The 18,642-nt window shown below is 46.0% G+C and overlaps 1 protein-coding gene across 1 annotated transcript in view; it reads left to right on the top strand.

The window, feature by feature from the left end:
• KIAA1211L (KIAA1211-like ortholog) overlaps positions 1 to 18,642 on the top strand; it is a 99,753-nt gene that overhangs the window by 65,233 nt on the left and 15,878 nt on the right. The window contains exons 5-8 of the mRNA XM_004686007.2: positions 5,263 to 5,398; positions 5,723 to 5,911; positions 11,053 to 11,223; positions 15,945 to 17,604. Of these exons, the coding sequence (XP_004686064.1) occupies positions 5,263 to 5,398; positions 5,723 to 5,911; positions 11,053 to 11,223; positions 15,945 to 17,604 (2,156 nt within the window). The remainder of the gene's footprint in view (positions 1 to 5,262; positions 5,399 to 5,722; positions 5,912 to 11,052; positions 11,224 to 15,944; positions 17,605 to 18,642) is intronic.

Raw genomic sequence — 18,642 nt, 5'->3', positions numbered from 1 at the left:
GAAGACTTCTTGCTGTTTGGTCTTAGGGGGAAAATCATCCAAAAATACGATTAGAGAGAACAGACACAATCGGTGTTAAAATTGGGGGAAGTCTAGTGGGGAATTTGCCTCATTTATTCAACAGTTACTTCTGTGAATAAAGGAATTTATTGCCATGCCAACTTTTATATTTAACAACAGTGCTTAATTTGAGGAAATAGCTGTGGAGGCTCACCCTCCCAGTGATGTGACCGTCCCTCCCTCCTCATCAGCACATTGCTTGTCTTTAATGGAGTAGAAATTACACTGAACACTTGGTGGCACCAAACGACTAAGGAGGAAAGATCTGAGATTTTTCTTTCAGGGTTTTTTTTTTTTTGGTGCTAACAGGAACCACAGTGCCTCTTGTAAATACAGAGAGGACACAGATTGTACACCCATTTTAAAGGCAGCTTGCTCCACACTCAGGGAGTAAACCGTTATGTGTTTGTTTTTTTTTAAAGATTTTTTTATTTATGCATACAGAACTGGGGTACAGACCAGAGATGCGGAGGGTGAGAGGCTTCACCAGAGACAGAGTGGAGAACAGAACAGGCAGATCGACGAAGTACACTGCTGAGGGGAGCAGCGGGCAGGTCAGGAGAGGTCTGCCACGCCATTTGGTCACCTCCGGGGCAGGCGGGAATCGAACTCATGCAGAAGGGGCTTAAGCTTCTTAGTGCAGTGCTTTAACCCCTGCGCCACCAGGGAGGGCCGCGTTATGTGTTTTATTGCTTATTGTTAAATGTCTTTCCTGGGGGGAAATTAAAATGCTCACGCCCTACCTTCCCATCTCGAGCAGAACCCACAGTGGCCCCACAGACAATGTCCAGAGTAGGAGAACAGCAGCAGGGAAGCAGGGTGAAGTCTTGTCTAGTGGCCATTTTGTCTCCCAACAAAACCCATGCAAATGGGGACAGTATCCTTTTCATCTCTGTATTCCCAGTACCTGGCAGGGCTCTGATCCTTAATTACTGGTAAAATTCTAGTTGATGCTAGGAAAGGAAGCTTGGGTTGGGGTATGAAGCCTGGGAAGTGCAAATAGCTTTTTTTTTTTTTTAGAAAACAACACAGAGAATGGTTCATTTCAGCCAGTATATTTTTGACCTAATAATTTCAAAAACTCATTGCCAAGACTGATATCCAGGAACTTATAGGAATAAGGTATTCTTCTAGAAGTTTCTTATATTCAAATCTTTAATCCACTTTGATTTTTGTATATGATAATTATTGTCCAGTATCACTCTTTCACATGTGGCTGCCCCATTCTCCCCACACTGTTCATTGAAGAGACGATCCTTCCCCGATTGTATAGTCTTGCTTCTTTATTATAAATTAATTAACTTGAGGCCCTCCCTGATGGCGCAGTGGGTTAAAGCACTGCACAAAGAAGCTAAAGCCACTTCCGCATGAGTTCCATTCCCGCCTGCCCCGGAGGTGACCACATGGCGTGGCAGACCTCTCCTGACCCTCCCGCTGCTCCCCTCAGCAGTGTACTTCGTCGATCTGCCTGTTCTGTTCCCCACTCTGTCTCTGGTGAAGCCTCTCGCTGCCCCTGAGCCTCTGGCCTGTACCCCAGTTCTGTATGCACAAATAAATAAATCTTTAAAAAAAATTAATTGATTTTAAAGGAGACAAGATCTTTTCTTTCCTAATTATTTTTTACGTCATTCTTCATTTTATGCATTTTTTCATCCCAGTTGTAATCCCCATGGACCACCAATTCACCCATGTGCCATAACCATAGTCCCATGCACTCTTCCCTTATTACAAGTGATGTTGAACACATTTTCATATGCCTGATGGCCTTCTGCATTTCCTCTTTGGAGAATTGTCTCTTTAGCTCTTCTGCCCATTTTTTGATAGAGTCGTTCACTTTATTTTGTTGAGTTTAATCAGCTCTTTGTACATCTTTGTGATCAGTCCTTTGTTATTAGTATTGTACCCCCAAGTTTTCTCCCAATCAGTGGGGTGTCTCTTGTTTTGTGTAATGAGGAGACAAGATCTTAAAAACACTCTTCCAGAGTTTCTACATCTTCCAGTCCATATACAGTTTTTCAGGCATTACCATGAAAAGAGTGTTCTGTTTGCCAAGGCATTTTAGTTTTAGCTAACAACATGGGAACTTGTTTAAAAAGTTGACACCACCTGTTAGGTATGTGCAGCTATGTTCAAGTTTCTTATCTGTAACAATTTGCCCTTTCCCCTCCTCATTTCATGTCATTGATCTGATAGAGGAACAGGATATCTCCTGAAAAATGTCCTAATTTTGTACTTGCTTTCCCTTCATATGCTTAAATCCTTTCCTTTACTCTCTGAATTTCTTGTAAATTATTGGGTGAATCTAGAAACTTAATTAAATTTAGTTTCAGGATGGTGATGGGCATGGTCACATGGTATCATAATGCACAGACTTTCTGGTTGCCTCACTTCTAGTAATAGTAAGCTGAGTAGTGGGTTCAGGGGCATTTATACCCATACATGATTATTGACTAGATTTATTATTTCATTGGAAAATGGTGGTTTTTCTAATTCCACCATTCATTTTGCGTGTGTTGGCTGGGATTCTTCTGTGAAGAACTTCCCTTCATGAACATTTTGGTTGCTTTGAAGTTAGTTTGTATGTGAAAGGCAGGATCATGCATGGATCTCCTTTTATTGATCTTCTTTCACAATAATCCCCTAGTACCCTAACAATTTCCTACAGTGACCAATGAATTTTGTTTTCTCTTTTCTTTTCCCATAAATATAATTGTGAATGCATGGATTCTGATTTGCTTTAACCCACTTATTGTTATGCTGACATTGTCCCATTTTATGCTATTGGAAGTAACTTCAGAATAGCTTCTGGGTTCTTTTGACTTGGTCCCATTTGTCTTTGAAAGCTTCTTTGCTTTCTTGCAGAATGAGAAACCCTTGGTTAATTTCTACATTCCTTGCCCCAGGCCAGTAACCAGCCATTTCTTCATAGGACCCTGATTCCTTTTAGTTTGAGATGGTTTTTAGAGACCACAATCTGTCTGCCAGAGGTGATGATTACTTGTTGGCTGTTGTGGCTCTTAGGCCTTTCCAATACTTCTAGCTAGTAAATACATTTTATTTTTGAAGAGAAAATAAATCATTAGTTTACTGGTATTTCTATGTTTAATAAGAAGCAGCTTTACTTCTGTGATTCTTTGCTAAAATTAATTTTTCTCTTACACTGGAAATTTTGGTTCCTAATGATATTAACAAAGTTACTTACTTTCTTCACCATATAATATACTTACAACAATTTCATTACTCCCGTCTCCTACACAGAGATTGCATATTATAAACATTGTCTGCACTGTTTAGTGCATTAACACTGCTACTAATAAAACTAACAAGTATAATTTAATATCTGTCATTTTGTCAATTACTACTAATAAGATACAACTTTTTTTCTTAGGACTTATGGATATAGAGTCAAAAGTCATTTAGAAGTCATGTTAAAATTAATTGAAAGCATACTTCTGTGTGTTTATGGCGATAGTCTGATAGAAATTTAGGCACGTTTGTTTCTGCTTTCTAGTTTTAGAGCTTATTTAATGTCCCTTTTTACTTGATTTTGTCTTTTAACTACATAAAGCATCTACATGACTTTAAAGACAAAATTGTAAATGTAAGTAGCTTGACTCCATCTCCCCGTCTTACTCTGGCCTTCTCCTGAAGGGAAACCATTTTTCATTCCTTTGCTGCTGATTCTTCTGTTGCCATCTTTAAAAAGAAAAGCAAATGCCCATATTCACTCACATATGTTCAGATGTATCTAAGCCTCACCTCCTCAACAGAACTGACCACACCTTACGCATTATTTTGCAAGTGTTCCTTTATTTTTACTTCTTCTGGGGCTGTCTGCATACAATTTAAAGAGATCCTCTTACTCATTCATTAGTTGCACAGTCTCTGTCACATTATGGAACCCACTGAAGGACATTGGATTGTTTCCACTCTTTTGTTTCTATGATATAGAGTGAATGACTCCATATGTCATAAGACATCATGTCTTTGTCAGTGTATTTTTGCAGCAGCCCTTTCATGGACTCTCGACGACAGTGCAAGTGTTTGGGCAGTGGTTATGGCTTACAAAGGGTGTGGCCGTGAGCTGCCTACTGTGAGAGGAGTGCATGTGGTCATAGTGACAATAACTGCGATGGACAGGGAGGCTTGCCTCATTCTTTCACTTGGTTTTACTACCTCCCAGGAGTGTCAAGACATACTCACCTAGCTGTGGGTTCTCCACTTAATATTGCAGACTAGAAGAAATTGAATGAAAAAGAAGCATCACTAACCAACACAATTTGATGTTCAGTAGTGCAGAGCCACACCTTAAGTATCCCAAATGCCCTTCAGTGGACCGGATGTCCGGGCAGGGTGGGTGTGGGGGGTTGTGGTAAGCAAAATGTCCAGTGTCTGTGGGGGCAGACTTTCCTTCCTTCATCATCAGGTCTCCATCATCTCCTTCCACCTATTGTTCTGGCAGCTACCACTGTTAGGAAAATCTGACTGCTGACTTTAACATCCTCTTTGGACTTTGTGACTGTACTGTGGGTTCAGTTGCAAATTGGAGACTTGAGCTTGGAGCTGGGGAAGGTGTTGGGACAGTGATGATAGGAGTTTCCATCAACACTGTAGGTAGGCCCTAGCAAAACACAGGATAGGTTGCACAGATCATATGAGGTAATGAAGAGGGTGTGGCTTTGAAGAGTTATAATTCGTATTTCAAATCCAGCCTTAGATGTATGTTTTGGACTGCCTTGTGAGGATGCCTCTGGCAGGCAGGCTGGCTCCAAGCCTGCTGTGCAAACACAGCCTCCAGTGCTCTGAAGGGCTGCGTGTCTATGCAAAAGGAATGATTTCACTCTCCCCAGGCAACGGCCCTGCCAGCCAGCAAAGACCCCACTCACTGGCCAACACCAGGCCCACCTTTCCTTTCTACAGGCTGTTGTCTTAGATCTCACACCTCATCAAACCTTGATTTTTCCACTAATAAATAGGGTTGACACAACCTTCTTATGTATTCAGAAAATTCCTACTTCAACGATATTTCAAAGAGTTGACTATGATACTTGACTGGATGGGAATGCACCGAAGTTAGGAGTAATTAAAAATAAGGGTTCATTGTCAGATGTATCATTAAAGCACCTCCCTTTCCCGTTCACTTGAGCACCCTGGGTGAGAGATGGAGGTGAGCCGAGTTTCACAGTGCCTCTTTTGTCCTAGGGAGTCCAGGGGCACACTGGGCAGCCGGGCCCTTTCACATGACAGCATTTTTATCCCAGAGTCTGGACAAGACCCGGCTCGACCTGTGCGGGTGTTTTCCCAGGAAAATGTGTGTGACCGCATTAAAGCTCTGCAGGTAGGTTTTCCTGGGCGGCATCACTTGGTATGTAGTCAAATATAAATCAAGAGGCTTTGAAATAATTCTTCCTGCTTTATTTGATATATTTACTCTTTTAAAGTATCATTACATCTGTTTCATTACCAAGTTAGTTCCAAGTGGACCTTGACTTGTTCTTAGAACCACTCATTTCCAATATGACAGTCAGGGGGCTGGAGGCTCTTTAGCCCTCTGCACCAGACAGGAGTGTGGAAAATATCTCTGGAATGAATGAATTAGAGCAGGGATAGTGGTTGGTAAACGTCGCCAATGAAGCAGCAATTGTTCTTGATTCCATTCTAGTTAAAAATACAGTGTAACGTGAAGATGGGACCACCACCTCCCCCAGGGAGTCTTCCTGCCAAGCGGGGCGATGACGCCGGCATGAGCTCTGAGGATGACGGGCTGCCCAGGAGCCCCCCTGAGATGTCTCTACTGCATGATGTTGGTGCTGGCACCACCATAAAGGCAAGTGTGATCTGCTCCATCCATGCCCACCAGAGGGCAGCAGGGGCCTTGGGGCCCGCTGCCTTCCCCTGAGATTCCTGTGTGGACTTGGAGTGCCCCATGTAGCCAGGTCAGTGGGGCTACAGTCAGTCCTTGCGATGTTTTCATTTTCAAAGAATTCTTTTTAGGAGATAGGGTTTTGGGTGACATTTTTCATGTAGTTCTAGGTCTGATACAGTCAACCCTGTAGCTGGTTTTTCCTGTCCAAGCAGTTGACCAAACTGGTCATCCAGTTTTGAAAGAGGGAAAAACCTTTGCGTCTCTTTTCTGTTGTCATAACACTTGACTGGAGGCAGAAGAGAATGACAAACGTATTTTGCTCCTATGTTTGACTTTAGGATTATGGGACTTGTTGGTTGGAGCATGGTGCTGGTAAACAGGGCAGCAAGGAAAGTTTGACAAGCAGGAGACGTGTTTATGACCTCAGCAGGGCCTGGGAACTGAGCCCAGCATCCGCCCCCTTCCCCATGAGAATCCACAGGGCAACTGAAAGCTTTCTCATGTCTAAACAGCGTGGTTCATGGAGCTGCCGTATTAAGTCCACTCAAAGTATTTGTACACAAATGATCGTTTCTCCTTGTAGACAGACCTTGCTGTGGCAGGGGTGTGCAGTTGGAGTTTTCTGTGTTCTCATACAACCAACCCTGTAGTTGATTTTTCCTGTCCTAGCAGATGATCAGACTGGGCATCCAGTTTGTTTTTCTTTAATATACTTATTTATGCATACAGGCCAGAGGTGCGGGGGCAGTGAGAGGATTCACCAGGGACAGAGCAGGGAGCAGAACAGGCAGATTGACGAAGTACCCTGCTAAGGGCAGCAGTGGGCAGGTCAGGAAAGATCTGCCACGCCATGTGGGTCACCTCCAGGGCCAGGGATCCAAGTCACACTGAAGCAGCCGTGGCTGGCTTGCAGTACTGTATCCTTACTCAGTTGCACCACCAGGGAGGGCCGGGGCATCCAGTTTTAAAAGAGGAAAATACCCTTGTGTTTCTAGGTTGGTTCTAGAAAACCAGCAAGAAAAAATAAAAGAGTTCACTTTCTATGGCTACAAACATGCCTGTGTGACCTTGGAGCAGTCATTTCCACCCTGGTAGAGGGCATTCACAGTGGAATCTAAGGGCTTACAATATGAATCACTGTCTTGCAGATTCTGTATGACTTGAGACAGATGCAGTAGCCACTTTAACCTGGACTTCCAGAAACAACCTACAAAGGCAGAGAAAAGATATCTGCCTAGTATTACCTCATTTGTGCAGCTGTGGCTACCCAGAAGTTCACTAATGTAAAGCAGACAGATTTTTTATATGATTGTCAGGAAGCCACAGATTTGGGGTTCACACAGAGGTGGCTTGAGGGTGAGCCCTGTGTGCTCTTAGAGCAGGGCCTGAGGAGTGTGGACTATCCATACCTGCTTTTCCAGCTCAAAGGCAAAGAAGAAAGCCCAGAGGGGAACTTTTGACCTGGATCCTGGATTCAGTGCTAACCTTACACCTATTAACACCTTAAAATACCAGAGGGGACAGTTTTCAGACTTGCAGCTCCCTACGGTGTAATTATCATGTAACAGACATGTCTTTGGGTCCTTATATATATAGTGCCAGTGTCCCCTGCCTCGGCCCTATGGTGGGGATATGGCTGCCACAGGGCCACCCGAGTTCCTCATTCCACCCTGTTTCTTTGATGCCTACATCATCTTTTTTAGCTGTGTTAGGCAGGTAGTTCGTTAAGTTGCCTCCTCACATGATAGTTAAGTAGTGAGACCACCCTCAATCCCACAAAGCACCACGATAGACAAATTCCACAGTCTGTGAGCCATTCATACTCACATTGGGCAGGACTATCCTCATCCTTCTAAATGCCATTTCTATGGCTGTTATATTGTTTAAAAAACATTCTAGGATATCACCAATTGTGAATAATGCACTAGCTTCATAGGAAGCCAAAATTTGAGCCTTAAAGGCTTAAAAAAAAAAAAAAAGAGCATATAACCTTTGGCTTGGAAATCACAATGGTTATGTTTTGTACCCTGGATTTTTTTTTTTTTTTGGGCAGTCAGTCAACTGAGAGGGACTTAAAATGTGTTTATATTACATAAGGCATTTGATATAATGGTGCCTTAAATTTAAATGCCTTCAAGCTGTATTTATGGACTTTTTAACCTTTTTCCTGTTGGGATACCTGTTTGGTCTCACAGGCTTGACAGAAACGTAATGAAGATGAGTGCACAAAAAGGTCTTCAGATTTAAGTGTTTGATGAATTCCACCTAAGTGATGTTCGCTGGTAGAGTAAATACTTCAGGAACTACATGAAATTTATTTTTTAATTTCACTATCATGTGAGGGAGCAACTTATAAAACTTCACTTGATGACTTTGCAGGTAAAATTGCATGACTGGTCATATTCCAGGTTTCCTACCCTTTCGTAGAACACACAAAATAGAGGACAGCAAACTGGCAAAGGTGGGCCAAGGTGGAGATGGGTTCCATCACCTCTGGCAATCTGCATTCAGAAGGTTTTCGAGGAGATTAAATGAGACAAAGAAAGACGAAACTCCCCTTCTTTCATAAGGAAGGACAATACCTGTGGTGGCTTCTCTTCCTTGCTGGGCATCTGTTGGCTCTTGCCATGTGTCATGCCCCGGTGCACCTGTCAGCAGCTGAACCCTTCTCTTTGAAGACAAACATTGTAAAACAGCTGTCACCCAGGGTCACCCCAAAGAAATCCTCTGAATCCCAAGCTGCCTCCTCAGGACCCTTGAGTCACATTCCCCCAACAAAGTGCTGCATATTGTATTTCAAAGCATCCACTTCCAGAATCATCCAGAAGCACACATTTCAGGAAGAATTGGGAGCAAGCAATGCAAAGATGGATGCTCCTCATGCCGCCGACCTGCCAACGAAAATGCAGGGCATCTTTTCTGCTTCTTCCTCCCCACAAGCCCCATCCCACCTCCTGTTGTTGCTTAATTGATCAAATTAACTGTGAGTCTTCTTGTTCCTGAAGATCCTGGTCTTTTCAGCTCCTCCAAGAACTATGAGGTTGACAGAGTGAACCGTGGGGCTTCAGTTCCCTGGAAGGAAGATCAGCTGTGACAGCTGGCATGGGGGCTGCCTGGGGGCAGAGCTTCTGGTTCAGAACTTCAGGGTGTTAAGCTCCATGCCAAGGTTTTCATCCAGGGGGCCAGAGTGGGCTGTAGACCAGGACTGTCTGCCCAAGCAGTGAAGACGTAGGGCAGCCCAAATGGGAAGAGGGCAGACACAAAAGTGTGTCTTTGGGCTTTGGACCGGGCTGGTAATAATCAAAGACCTGTGTTGTCACAGGCTAAGTCATTATTCTGGTTCATAGAGTCCCTGCAATTACAAAGCAGCTCATCTTGTCTATTTCCTTGGGTTGCAGAAGATAATAAAGAAGGGGAGGGGAGAAGAAAGTAAGTCTTACAAGAAGGATTCTGTTTGATTTTGAAACATGGCTATGCTACTTGTGACCTTTAAGGAGGGTGCTTGGGAAAGTGATGACTGTCTGGTTTAAGGTGACTTCCTGAGGTTATGAGCCATAGTCGTGGAAGCCAAAGCCACAGCACTGAGGAAGTTCTGGCCAAGCCCCTTAGATTTATTTATTTTTTTTAATATTTTATTCCCGTAAGAACTTGAGCAGGTAAAATAAGAGAGCTACAATAGATTTTGCTCTAACCCTTTACCCCTTGTTTCAATAGTTGTCCTCTCCTGGTTGACAGGAGTAAATTTATGCTTCCCCCAGCATAAAAAACCTTTGTGCTCACAGGACAAATAAGTTCTTCTCTGAAGTAGTTTGCTTGCTTAGTCCCTGCGTCACAGCTGACTCTCCAGCAGCGTCATCTTTCTGGCTCAACCTCTAGTTTAGGGGAACCAGGGGGCATCTGATCTGTGTAGGGCACCAGAGGTGTGTTGATGCCCTAGGAGCCTGCTTGTTCTCTGTGTCTTCCTCACTGCCTCTTTCTGAGGAGACTGTTTTTATGATGGCTTAGGAAATCATGGTGATGTGGATAACATTATGGTCGTAAGTTAAAACACAAACTGGCCCACCTCATACCCTTTAGGATGGTTCCTAGAAAAAAAAAGAAGAAGAAGAAATTGGAACCCTTGTGGTCTGTTGATGGGGATGTAAAATGGCTTGGTTGTTGTGGAAAACAATACTGCAGTTCCTCAGGAAATGAAGGCTAGGACAATCATATGACCCAAAAATTCTACTTCTGGGTATATACCCAGAATTGAAAGCAGTTTGTACACATGTGTTCATAACCACACTTTACACAATAGCTAAAATGTGAAGCAAACCCAAGTGTCCAACAGATGAATGAGTAACAAAATGTGGTGTGTGTTGTACACACACACAAACACATACATAAACAAATACTCTCACACACAGTGTATTATTTATCCTTAAAAAGGGAGGAAAATCTGACTCATGCTACAACATAAATGAACCTTGGGGATACTGTGCTCAGTGAAATAAACTAGAGAATAAATACTTGAGACTTAGTGATAGTAATTTAGAGACAGATTTCTCCAGGAGAATGCGGAAAGATCCCATAATCCCACAATGAACAAGCAAAGCTCCAGTGATAGCATTCTTGGTGGTGGACTCAGCACATGTGCTGCCCTGGCCTGTGAATCACACATCTGGGCACACTCTTGGCTTCCAGGGATCAGACTCAGCCTGATCCTCTGCCCTTGGAGGGATTAGGTTTGTCTGCTTCGGAGGAGAAAGTGGCTCTTGCTGAAGCACCTGTACTATCTGCAGCGGGAGGGGGTGGCAGTGTTACTATGTTAAGGGTGCCTATCCACAGGTTCTCTGTGTGACCTTGGAAATGAGTGCTCAGTTAAAATCCCAGCCATTTACCTTTCTAACGGAGTATCATGAACCCTCTTTGATGAGAGTCCAACTTAAGGTATGTTTTTCATGTAAAACCTAGAGACAGTATCAGAAGACTGAGCGCAATAAAGGTAGAGAGGGGTGGAGGTGTTGGCTGTCTCCATTTCATGTCAGGAAGTTAATGTTTGATGTACTTGTTTCTTGTCCCATGTGAAGGTCTCTCTAGTTTCCTCATCCCGGTCGCTGTCTCCACACCAGCAATTCCCCAGGCAGGCGAGTGAGGCCAGCATCTCCCTAAGGACCTTGGACAGCAGCATGGCACCCCTGGCTGATTTTGATTACCCCCCGGAATTCTCTTCCTGCCTGGACAACTCTGCTGCTAAGCACAAGCTCCTGGTTAAGCCCCGCAACCAGCGGTCAAGTAAAATGAGGCGACTGTCTTCGGTAACTGGGCTCCTTCTTACACTCAGGGGTGGGGGCGGGCAAGTTTGGCAACCCATCCCTTTCCTCACCTGGCTCCCCTCAGGATCATGCTTTTTCTGTAAGAATCCCCTAACAGGAAGACCATGATGTGGTAGCTGGAGCCATTAGTGTTTTTCCAAACAAATCAGTTAAGTCTCTCTCCTGTGTGAACACTCCATTCATTCATGTATACAGACACCCATTTGTTCATCCTACAGTAGTTATCAAGAACCTGACATATGCTGTAGGTCTGTTACCTTCCCATTGCCCTCACTGTAAAGGCTAAACTCAATACCTGGCAAGATCAGGCCCCCTCTCAGACTTCCTCTTGTTCTTTCTCACTCAACACAGTTTGGCTTCTTGAGCCCTCCGGGCTTTTCTACCTTTAGCCTTGGCTCCTGTTGTATCCCCTCTGCAGATGGCTCGTTTCCTGGCTGACTCCATCGCAGGCCCTGGGCTCTCGGTTCAGGGGTCCTCCCCTAGAAAGGCTTACCTGACATCCCAAGGAGAGCAGTCCCACCTTCCTGTCACCATGTACATTTCCCTCATAGCACTGGGCACACACAGAGGTGACCTCTGTAACATATGCACTCACTTGCTCAGTAACAGTCTTCTGTAAGTCCCCATTCCAGCCCCCAAACAGTACTAGTTACAGAACTGGCATTCAGTAAACACTTTTTGAGTGGGTAAGTGAATAAACAAACATGTGGACTGATGAATGAGTGAATGGCAGAGGAAGCTGAGCACTGGAGTGGATATCTTCCTGGGACAAGAATCTACTTTGTACAGGATCATTCCCCCGTGAGGAGACCTTTATTCAGGCATGCATCTGGGAGCAGTCGTGACCTTTAGTTGTGGAGTATTTTGGCCCCTTGGTGCCAGTGGGTTTGAGGTCACACCCTACCTTGTGGTGTCTACAAGGTTTACCCCTGAAGGAGCTCAGTTGCAGTGTATGGGGTTAGCATGGTTAGAGAGAATGATGGTACCAGGAATGAGATGCTCACACACCAAACTTCTTTCCTTCCTTCCCGCAAGATAGGATTATGATGTTGAATGAAGTACTCAGGATAACTAGGTGCTTCAGCTGCAGACAGTGGGCTGGTGTCTTTCAAGCTGACAGGGACTCCCTGGAGAAGAAGGGTGGGTTTTCTTTGGAACAAAGAAGATGATTTTTTAAATTCACAACAGAAAGGTTGATTTTGGAGGGGATCAACACCAGAGAAGGAAGTGGCTGTGGTTACCTTCATTCTGATGTGCCCTTGTACAAGCTAGGGACTAGTGTTCATGCTCTTGCATCCAGTGCATTTAATGTTAAAGGCCTGAGACTTCGGGGATTTGACAAGGTCCAAACCTTCCTTTCCTTATGCTGAACACAAGGCAGGGCCACACTGGCTCACTCTGGCTCTCCAGCCTGGGTTTTATTCCATGGGGTGGGGGGTAGGGGTGCTTTTGCCCCAGCAGGGATATGTATGACCAACCACAACCTGGCCAATACTTGGGGACCACATCCCTCATCTTCCAGGGTGAAAATGAGCCTTTCCTCACTGCCCTGAGGCAGTACTGTACTTCTTTTTTCCTTGCTGTCAAACTTAGCTCTGAAAGTTCATTTTTTTCAATAGCAAAAAATATAATGTAGTCAGCCCAGGTAAACACAGTCATTCCTTGATTTAAACTCTGCTGGTTCATATCTTCCCTCATTTTCCTTCCTTTCTTGGTAGGGAGAAGACATAGTTTTAGGGGACATCCCTATTTTCCTGGTTGGGCAGACCTATCAGACTCTGTCACCAGTGTCATAGTTGGGCCCTTATTGGAGAACTTTGTCCTTCAGTGTTGATGGCCCCCTTTGCCTTAGGTCATGTGGTTCCTCACTCAGTCCTGAGGACCTGGCACCCTGGGCTCTCTCAGGAACCAAATTGCTTTCAGATGAGCCAGTCCTGCTTCAAGGGTGGGGAGGAGCCACCAGGCTGCCCTCTCTGCTGCCCTCCTGACTCTGGGGACTTTTTCAGGTATTCTCTGTCCCTGTGGGCTTCACTGGGCAGTGAGGTCCAGTTTCCCCCTACCTCTGATCCCCTGTAACATCTGGGGTTTTGTTCTCTACCTGCTCACACTGCTTGCACCCCTGGATCAGGTATCCTCAGAGTCTCCACTTTCGTTACTTCCTGCTGCTGCCTAAGTTCTTTCTTCTGTTTGGACCTAACAGCTGGCCTTGTCTAGCCAGGCATCTTCCCCCAACTCTCCACACTAAGTAACTCATCAGAGATGAGTTTGACTAACCCTGCCCCCACCAAAGCAGAAGTTGAGAAACAGAAACAATGGTTGTTCTCTTGGCATTTTACCCCACTGCACAGAACTCTGCCTGTGTGTGGCTCCAGCTCAGTAGAGGGGGTATGCCTGAAACAGTCCCAGTCCTCTCACTACACCAGATGGTCCTCAGCCCGACTCAGGCAGTGCCGGTGCAGGGAACGTTATTATATTTTAACAGGACCAGCATGATGAGACCATGATCCAGAGATCATGTGGCTGGCCAAGCCGCCAGTAACAACTCTCAATTATTAGATGATAACAGATTCCTCCTCCCCACCCAAGTGGCTCACTGGGAGGGTCCCTATGCAGAGATGAATGGACACTGTCCCACGATACTGTCTGGCCAGAGGAGGCAGCTGTGGTCTAGCCTGCACCTTGGTGCAGGCCTGGCAGGCCCCTTGCATTTTTTTTTTTTTTAACTTGGGAGGGTTCCAGGTTGTGAAGCTGCTTAGAGAATCCAGACAAGGAAAAGCAGGAAGACTAAGGATGTGAAGTAGACATAGGAATCTTTCCTGCTACTCCCAGCCAGAGAGCCTGGCTGAGTCAGAATCCCCTTTTTTCTCTGCAAGGCCTCTGCTTCTGAGTCCGTCCTGTGGATGATGCCTCATGCCAGCCCGCATCCTGTCTATACCTTTTCTGTTACTTTCTTATAGCAGCCAGTGACTCTCTTGGAGCTTTGGGATGTGCCCACATAGGTCTATTTTTCAGCTGCCTGATGACTTTAGTGCAGGTCCCAGTCATGTTAAAATGTGATTCACATCCTAAAGAGGTTTCAACATCAGTGACTTCTTATAGTAGCAAAAGGCCAAAGGTAGCAAAATCAAGAAGCTGCAGCTTTTGAAATTTGTTCATAGATTTCTTTGCACATCTTTTTACATCCAAAGGAGCGGGGTTGTGTGTTTTGGAAAGAGTTAGTTTAGTTATTGTCGAAAACATCCCATTTATCCTGCCTTCTGTTAGCAAGCCAATGCCACCTGGAAAATGTTAAAACAGTGATAGCAACAGCAGAAATATTTTGTGAAAACTCCCTTGAGAGTCACGTTCCCTAAAAATGGGGAGAAAGGGAGAGTTGCAATAGCTTGGTAACTCTCCAGGTTTTCATGTCATAAACTTAAAAAAATCAACATCAAACTTGATCGTTTTCACATTGCTTTTGAATGATTCATCTGTACCTTGATAGCCTTTCCTTTCTAAGAGAGGAGCTGTCTTTGTGTTCCTGTAAAGTAGGAATTCTGACTAAATCTGAATTCCAGAGACCATTTAGAAGAAAAATACTGCAAGGAAGAATATGATTGTTAGCCAGGAGAGAAGGGAGAGCCCCTAGCTGTATGGAACAAGCAAGGTTTCCTGTAGAAGGGGCGTTTGAGATAGTCCTTGTGGGTGCTGGTAGAGACATGGGGGGGGCGGGTACAGAGCAGCAGCCAGGCACTCGGGCCCAGAGTCCAGCACTTACAGTGTGGTCGCTTAGCTCAACCTCAGAAGGGAATGGGGAAATCATTTCATACCAGCGTAGAGGACTTTAAATTTAGCTGGGAGGAAAGAGCACTGAAGTGGGGGATCAGCTCTGGGTCAGCACAGGGTCAAATAGTGCACCAGGTTTTCAGCAAGGCTACCTTGAGCTCAACCATTACCAAGGTGTGGCTCTCCCTGAGCTCCTATTTCTTCACGTGCAAACAGGGAGTAACACAGGCACACCTTAGCTCTCAGGGTCACTTCCAGCACTTTACAATAAAACAAATCACCTGAAGTTTTTGATTTCCTACTGCATATAAAAGTCATTTACCCTGTACTGTAGTCAGTCAAGTGTGCAGTAGCATTATATGTAAAGACAAATACACACCTTGATGTGACAGAGACGCAAAGTAAGCACATGTTGTTAGAAGAACGATAGTAATAGCCTCCTCAACGCAGGGCTACCACAGCCTTCAATTTGTAAAAAGTGAAATATCTGCAAAGTGCTATAGAATGGGCCATGTCCATAATCCTTTTCTCACAATCTGGGGTCCAGGTTGCAGGCCAGGAGTAAGTGAAATAACCAGCATAGATAGAGTGCAGAGCACAGCAGATGCCTGGCTGTGTTGGTCCCCTCCCCTCTGCTGCTCTGTAGAACGGCCTCCACTGGTTTTGTGGCTTGGGCACTAGGACCTTAGGTGACATTTATTTTACAGGCATAACTGCCACTGTTCTGCAGAAAGCTGGACTTGTGAGTTGGGTTTCCAAATAGATCATTAAAGAGAGATTAAGAAAAGATGCCCATGTGTGAATGTCTGCTTATGTGCTGACTTTGGAGATACACTGCTTCATTTAAACCACATTAAACCTTGAACAAAATGGGAGGTCATCGCCTTCCTCAGATTCGACATAACAGTGCTGTCTTTTATCTTCCCAATTTCTCGTAGCGAGCACAGTCTGAATCCTTGAGTGACCTGACATGCACCCCAGAGGAGGAGGAATATGATGAGAAGCCATTATTGCAAGCCAGTGCAGAAGAAAAGCCCAGTTCCGGACAGCAGGATGTGGTGCTAGAGAGGGGCCCGGCGCCTGGGGAAGCAGTGACTGCGCTGCTGCCCATGGGGCCCCGGGCTAGAAGAGCACGCCTGCAGCACTGCCCAGCTCTCAGTGCCAGTGCTGAGGAGGAGGGCATCCTTGAGGTCAGCCCCTCCAGCCGCCCGGCCACTCCAGAGCCCTCTGAGCCTGGGGGTCTCTGCTCGGAGTCTTCATCTCTTCCAGAAGGCTCCCTGCACCCTCATCCTGACAGTGAAAATCAGAGGGAGGAGCTGCCCCTTGAAACCACATGTTCCCCAGCTGGGGAGACAGTTGATGAAGTGGCTTGTGCTTCTGGAGACGTTGAGAGTCGGTCCTCCCCCTGCATCCCTGAAGGGGACATGACACCTCCCAAGAGTGGTTCCACCACCACCTTAGAGATTTCCTCTGGTCCAGACATGCCAGACCAAAATGTCCAGAAGGAGGAGGAGCTGACTCTGGAAGTACCCGGTCCCACAGGAACAGAAAAAGAACCCTCTGTGGCCCCAGCCCAGAGCCCAGCAGTTCCCAAGAGCTGCTTGAAGCACAAGACTGTGGCCGTGACCGTGAGCCTCAGCGCATCTCCCACACCTCCTACCTTAGAATCCCCAGCAGAGGAGCCCACTCCCTGTCCCCTGGACAAAGAGGCCACCCCCCCAGAGTCCTCCAAGGATGAGCAGACAGAATCCCCCAAGACTGAGCAGGTAGAGTCCCCTCAAGAAGGACCTGAGAGGGTGACCCCAGAGCCAAAAGTGGAAAGAGGGGCCCGTGAGCTGCGAAGTATGAAAAAATTTTCTGTGTCCTCAGGCCGGGTAAGGCTGCACACTGGCAGTGCCCACATGCTGGAGCCCTCGGGCCCCTCTGCTGTCCGACTGCCCCTCGTCCATAGCAGCCTGGCCTGGAGGAGCGAGGCAGCACTTGACGACCTTCGGGTACTTCCAGAACCCCAGGACAGGAAGCTGGCCCCTCAGAAGCCACCCTCACCAGCTGAGAGCAGCCCTCAGAACTCAGGAGATAAGGTGGCCAGCCAGCCCGGGCCAGGCAGGAACCCCCGAGATGCAGGGTCCACGCCAGGCTCAAGAGACCCGTGCCCAGCTGCTCAGGAGCCGCCCCCATGTGAGGATAGAAGTCCCTTCCCTGTCAAGCTGCGGTCCACCTCTCTCTCTTTCAAGCACAGAGATGTGTCTTCTCCAGAGGTAAAAGGGGTAAAGAGATACAGTGCTGAGGTCAGGTTAGAAAAAGGAGGACTGGCTTTGCTCTCAAAAGACGAGAAATGCCAGATGGGAACAGCTCCAGCCACTCGAGGTGCCAGATCCCCGAACGACCAAAGAAAGGGAAAGCCAGTCCGGCCATCGGAGCCACACAGCTCCAAACCACCCCTGCCTAGAAAGCCACTTCTGCAGGCCCTCACCCTCCCACAAATGCCAACACCCCCTGACACGAGCTCAGAAGAGCCACCAGAGAAAGTCACACCGCCGCCAGACCCCAGAAAGGAGAGTCGGACAGCAGAGAAGAAGTCACCACACAGGGGAACTGGTAAGACTGGGGGGGTATTGGAGGGTGGTCCAGGAAGGGACAGGACGTGTGGAAGTCAGAGCCCTTGGACCCTGTTGCTGGATGTCCACCTGTTGCAGGGGAATTGAAAGAAAAAGTCAAATTCCTCTTGGTATTACTAATGTGTTTGATTAAGAGTTAGGAGTAGAGTATGTAGGAGAGGCAACAAATATCAGGACTTCGTGTCAGTTCAGACAAGTTCGTGTCAGTTCAGGAGAATGTGCAGACACCTTTCAGACATATTCCCTGAGAGGAGATGGGCCCCAGTGGACTGCTCAGGTGCTTCTCCACTTTTACCTTGAAAGCTCGGAATCCAGTATTTGTGTAGTTCGTGATGGGGTCTGAGGCCATCACGGCCTAAGACACTCAGGTTATATGTGAGCCTCAGGCCTCCCATCTTACAGCATCCTTGCCCGTTCCCCTCCACAGGAGACTTTCCTCCCACTTAATAATGAGGCCCCGTGGCCCAGCTGGGCCTGTGTGATATATGAGTTTTTCAGTGGGTGAAGGGAGCACTGACTCCCTGTCCAAAAGGGAGCTCTTTTGAAGAGTAGGGCAGAATGTCAGAATTTTGTAAAGCAACTATCTTTTAAAATGAGCGGAGACAAAATAGATGATCTTTCTTTGGCTCTGACATTTGCCACTTTTTATTTATAGTGCTTCAAATGAAATGAGAAATCCGTTGGGGATGGGTATATGTGGTGGAACTAAAGAATCTTTCATTGCTGGTTTTTTATTAGTGGAAATCGGTGTACCAGAAAATGAAAGTATTGATGAGAGAGAGTGGGGAGGGGGAGAAAAAGAGGGACAAGGGACCTTAGAAGAAATTTTCCATGGGACGTTATAAATAAAGTAAAACTTTCGGGTATTTTAACTGAATACTGTATGTCCAGGCTCCACTTAAGCACTTTAGTGTGGGGAAGAAAGGAAATATTTCAATAGAACCCACTTGTTCTCCTAGGAACCTTGCAACCTAAAAGGAAGATGTAGGGCACACACAGGAGGCTTAAGTCACCTTAA

Source organism: Condylura cristata, unplaced genomic scaffold, assembly GCF_000260355.1.
Source record: "Condylura cristata isolate star-nosed mole 26May11 unplaced genomic scaffold, ConCri1.0 scaffold00020, whole genome shotgun sequence".
Classification (NCBI taxonomy): Eukaryota; Metazoa; Chordata; class Mammalia; order Eulipotyphla; family Talpidae; genus Condylura; species Condylura cristata.
This window is presented reverse-complemented; position numbering and strand designations above follow the sequence as displayed.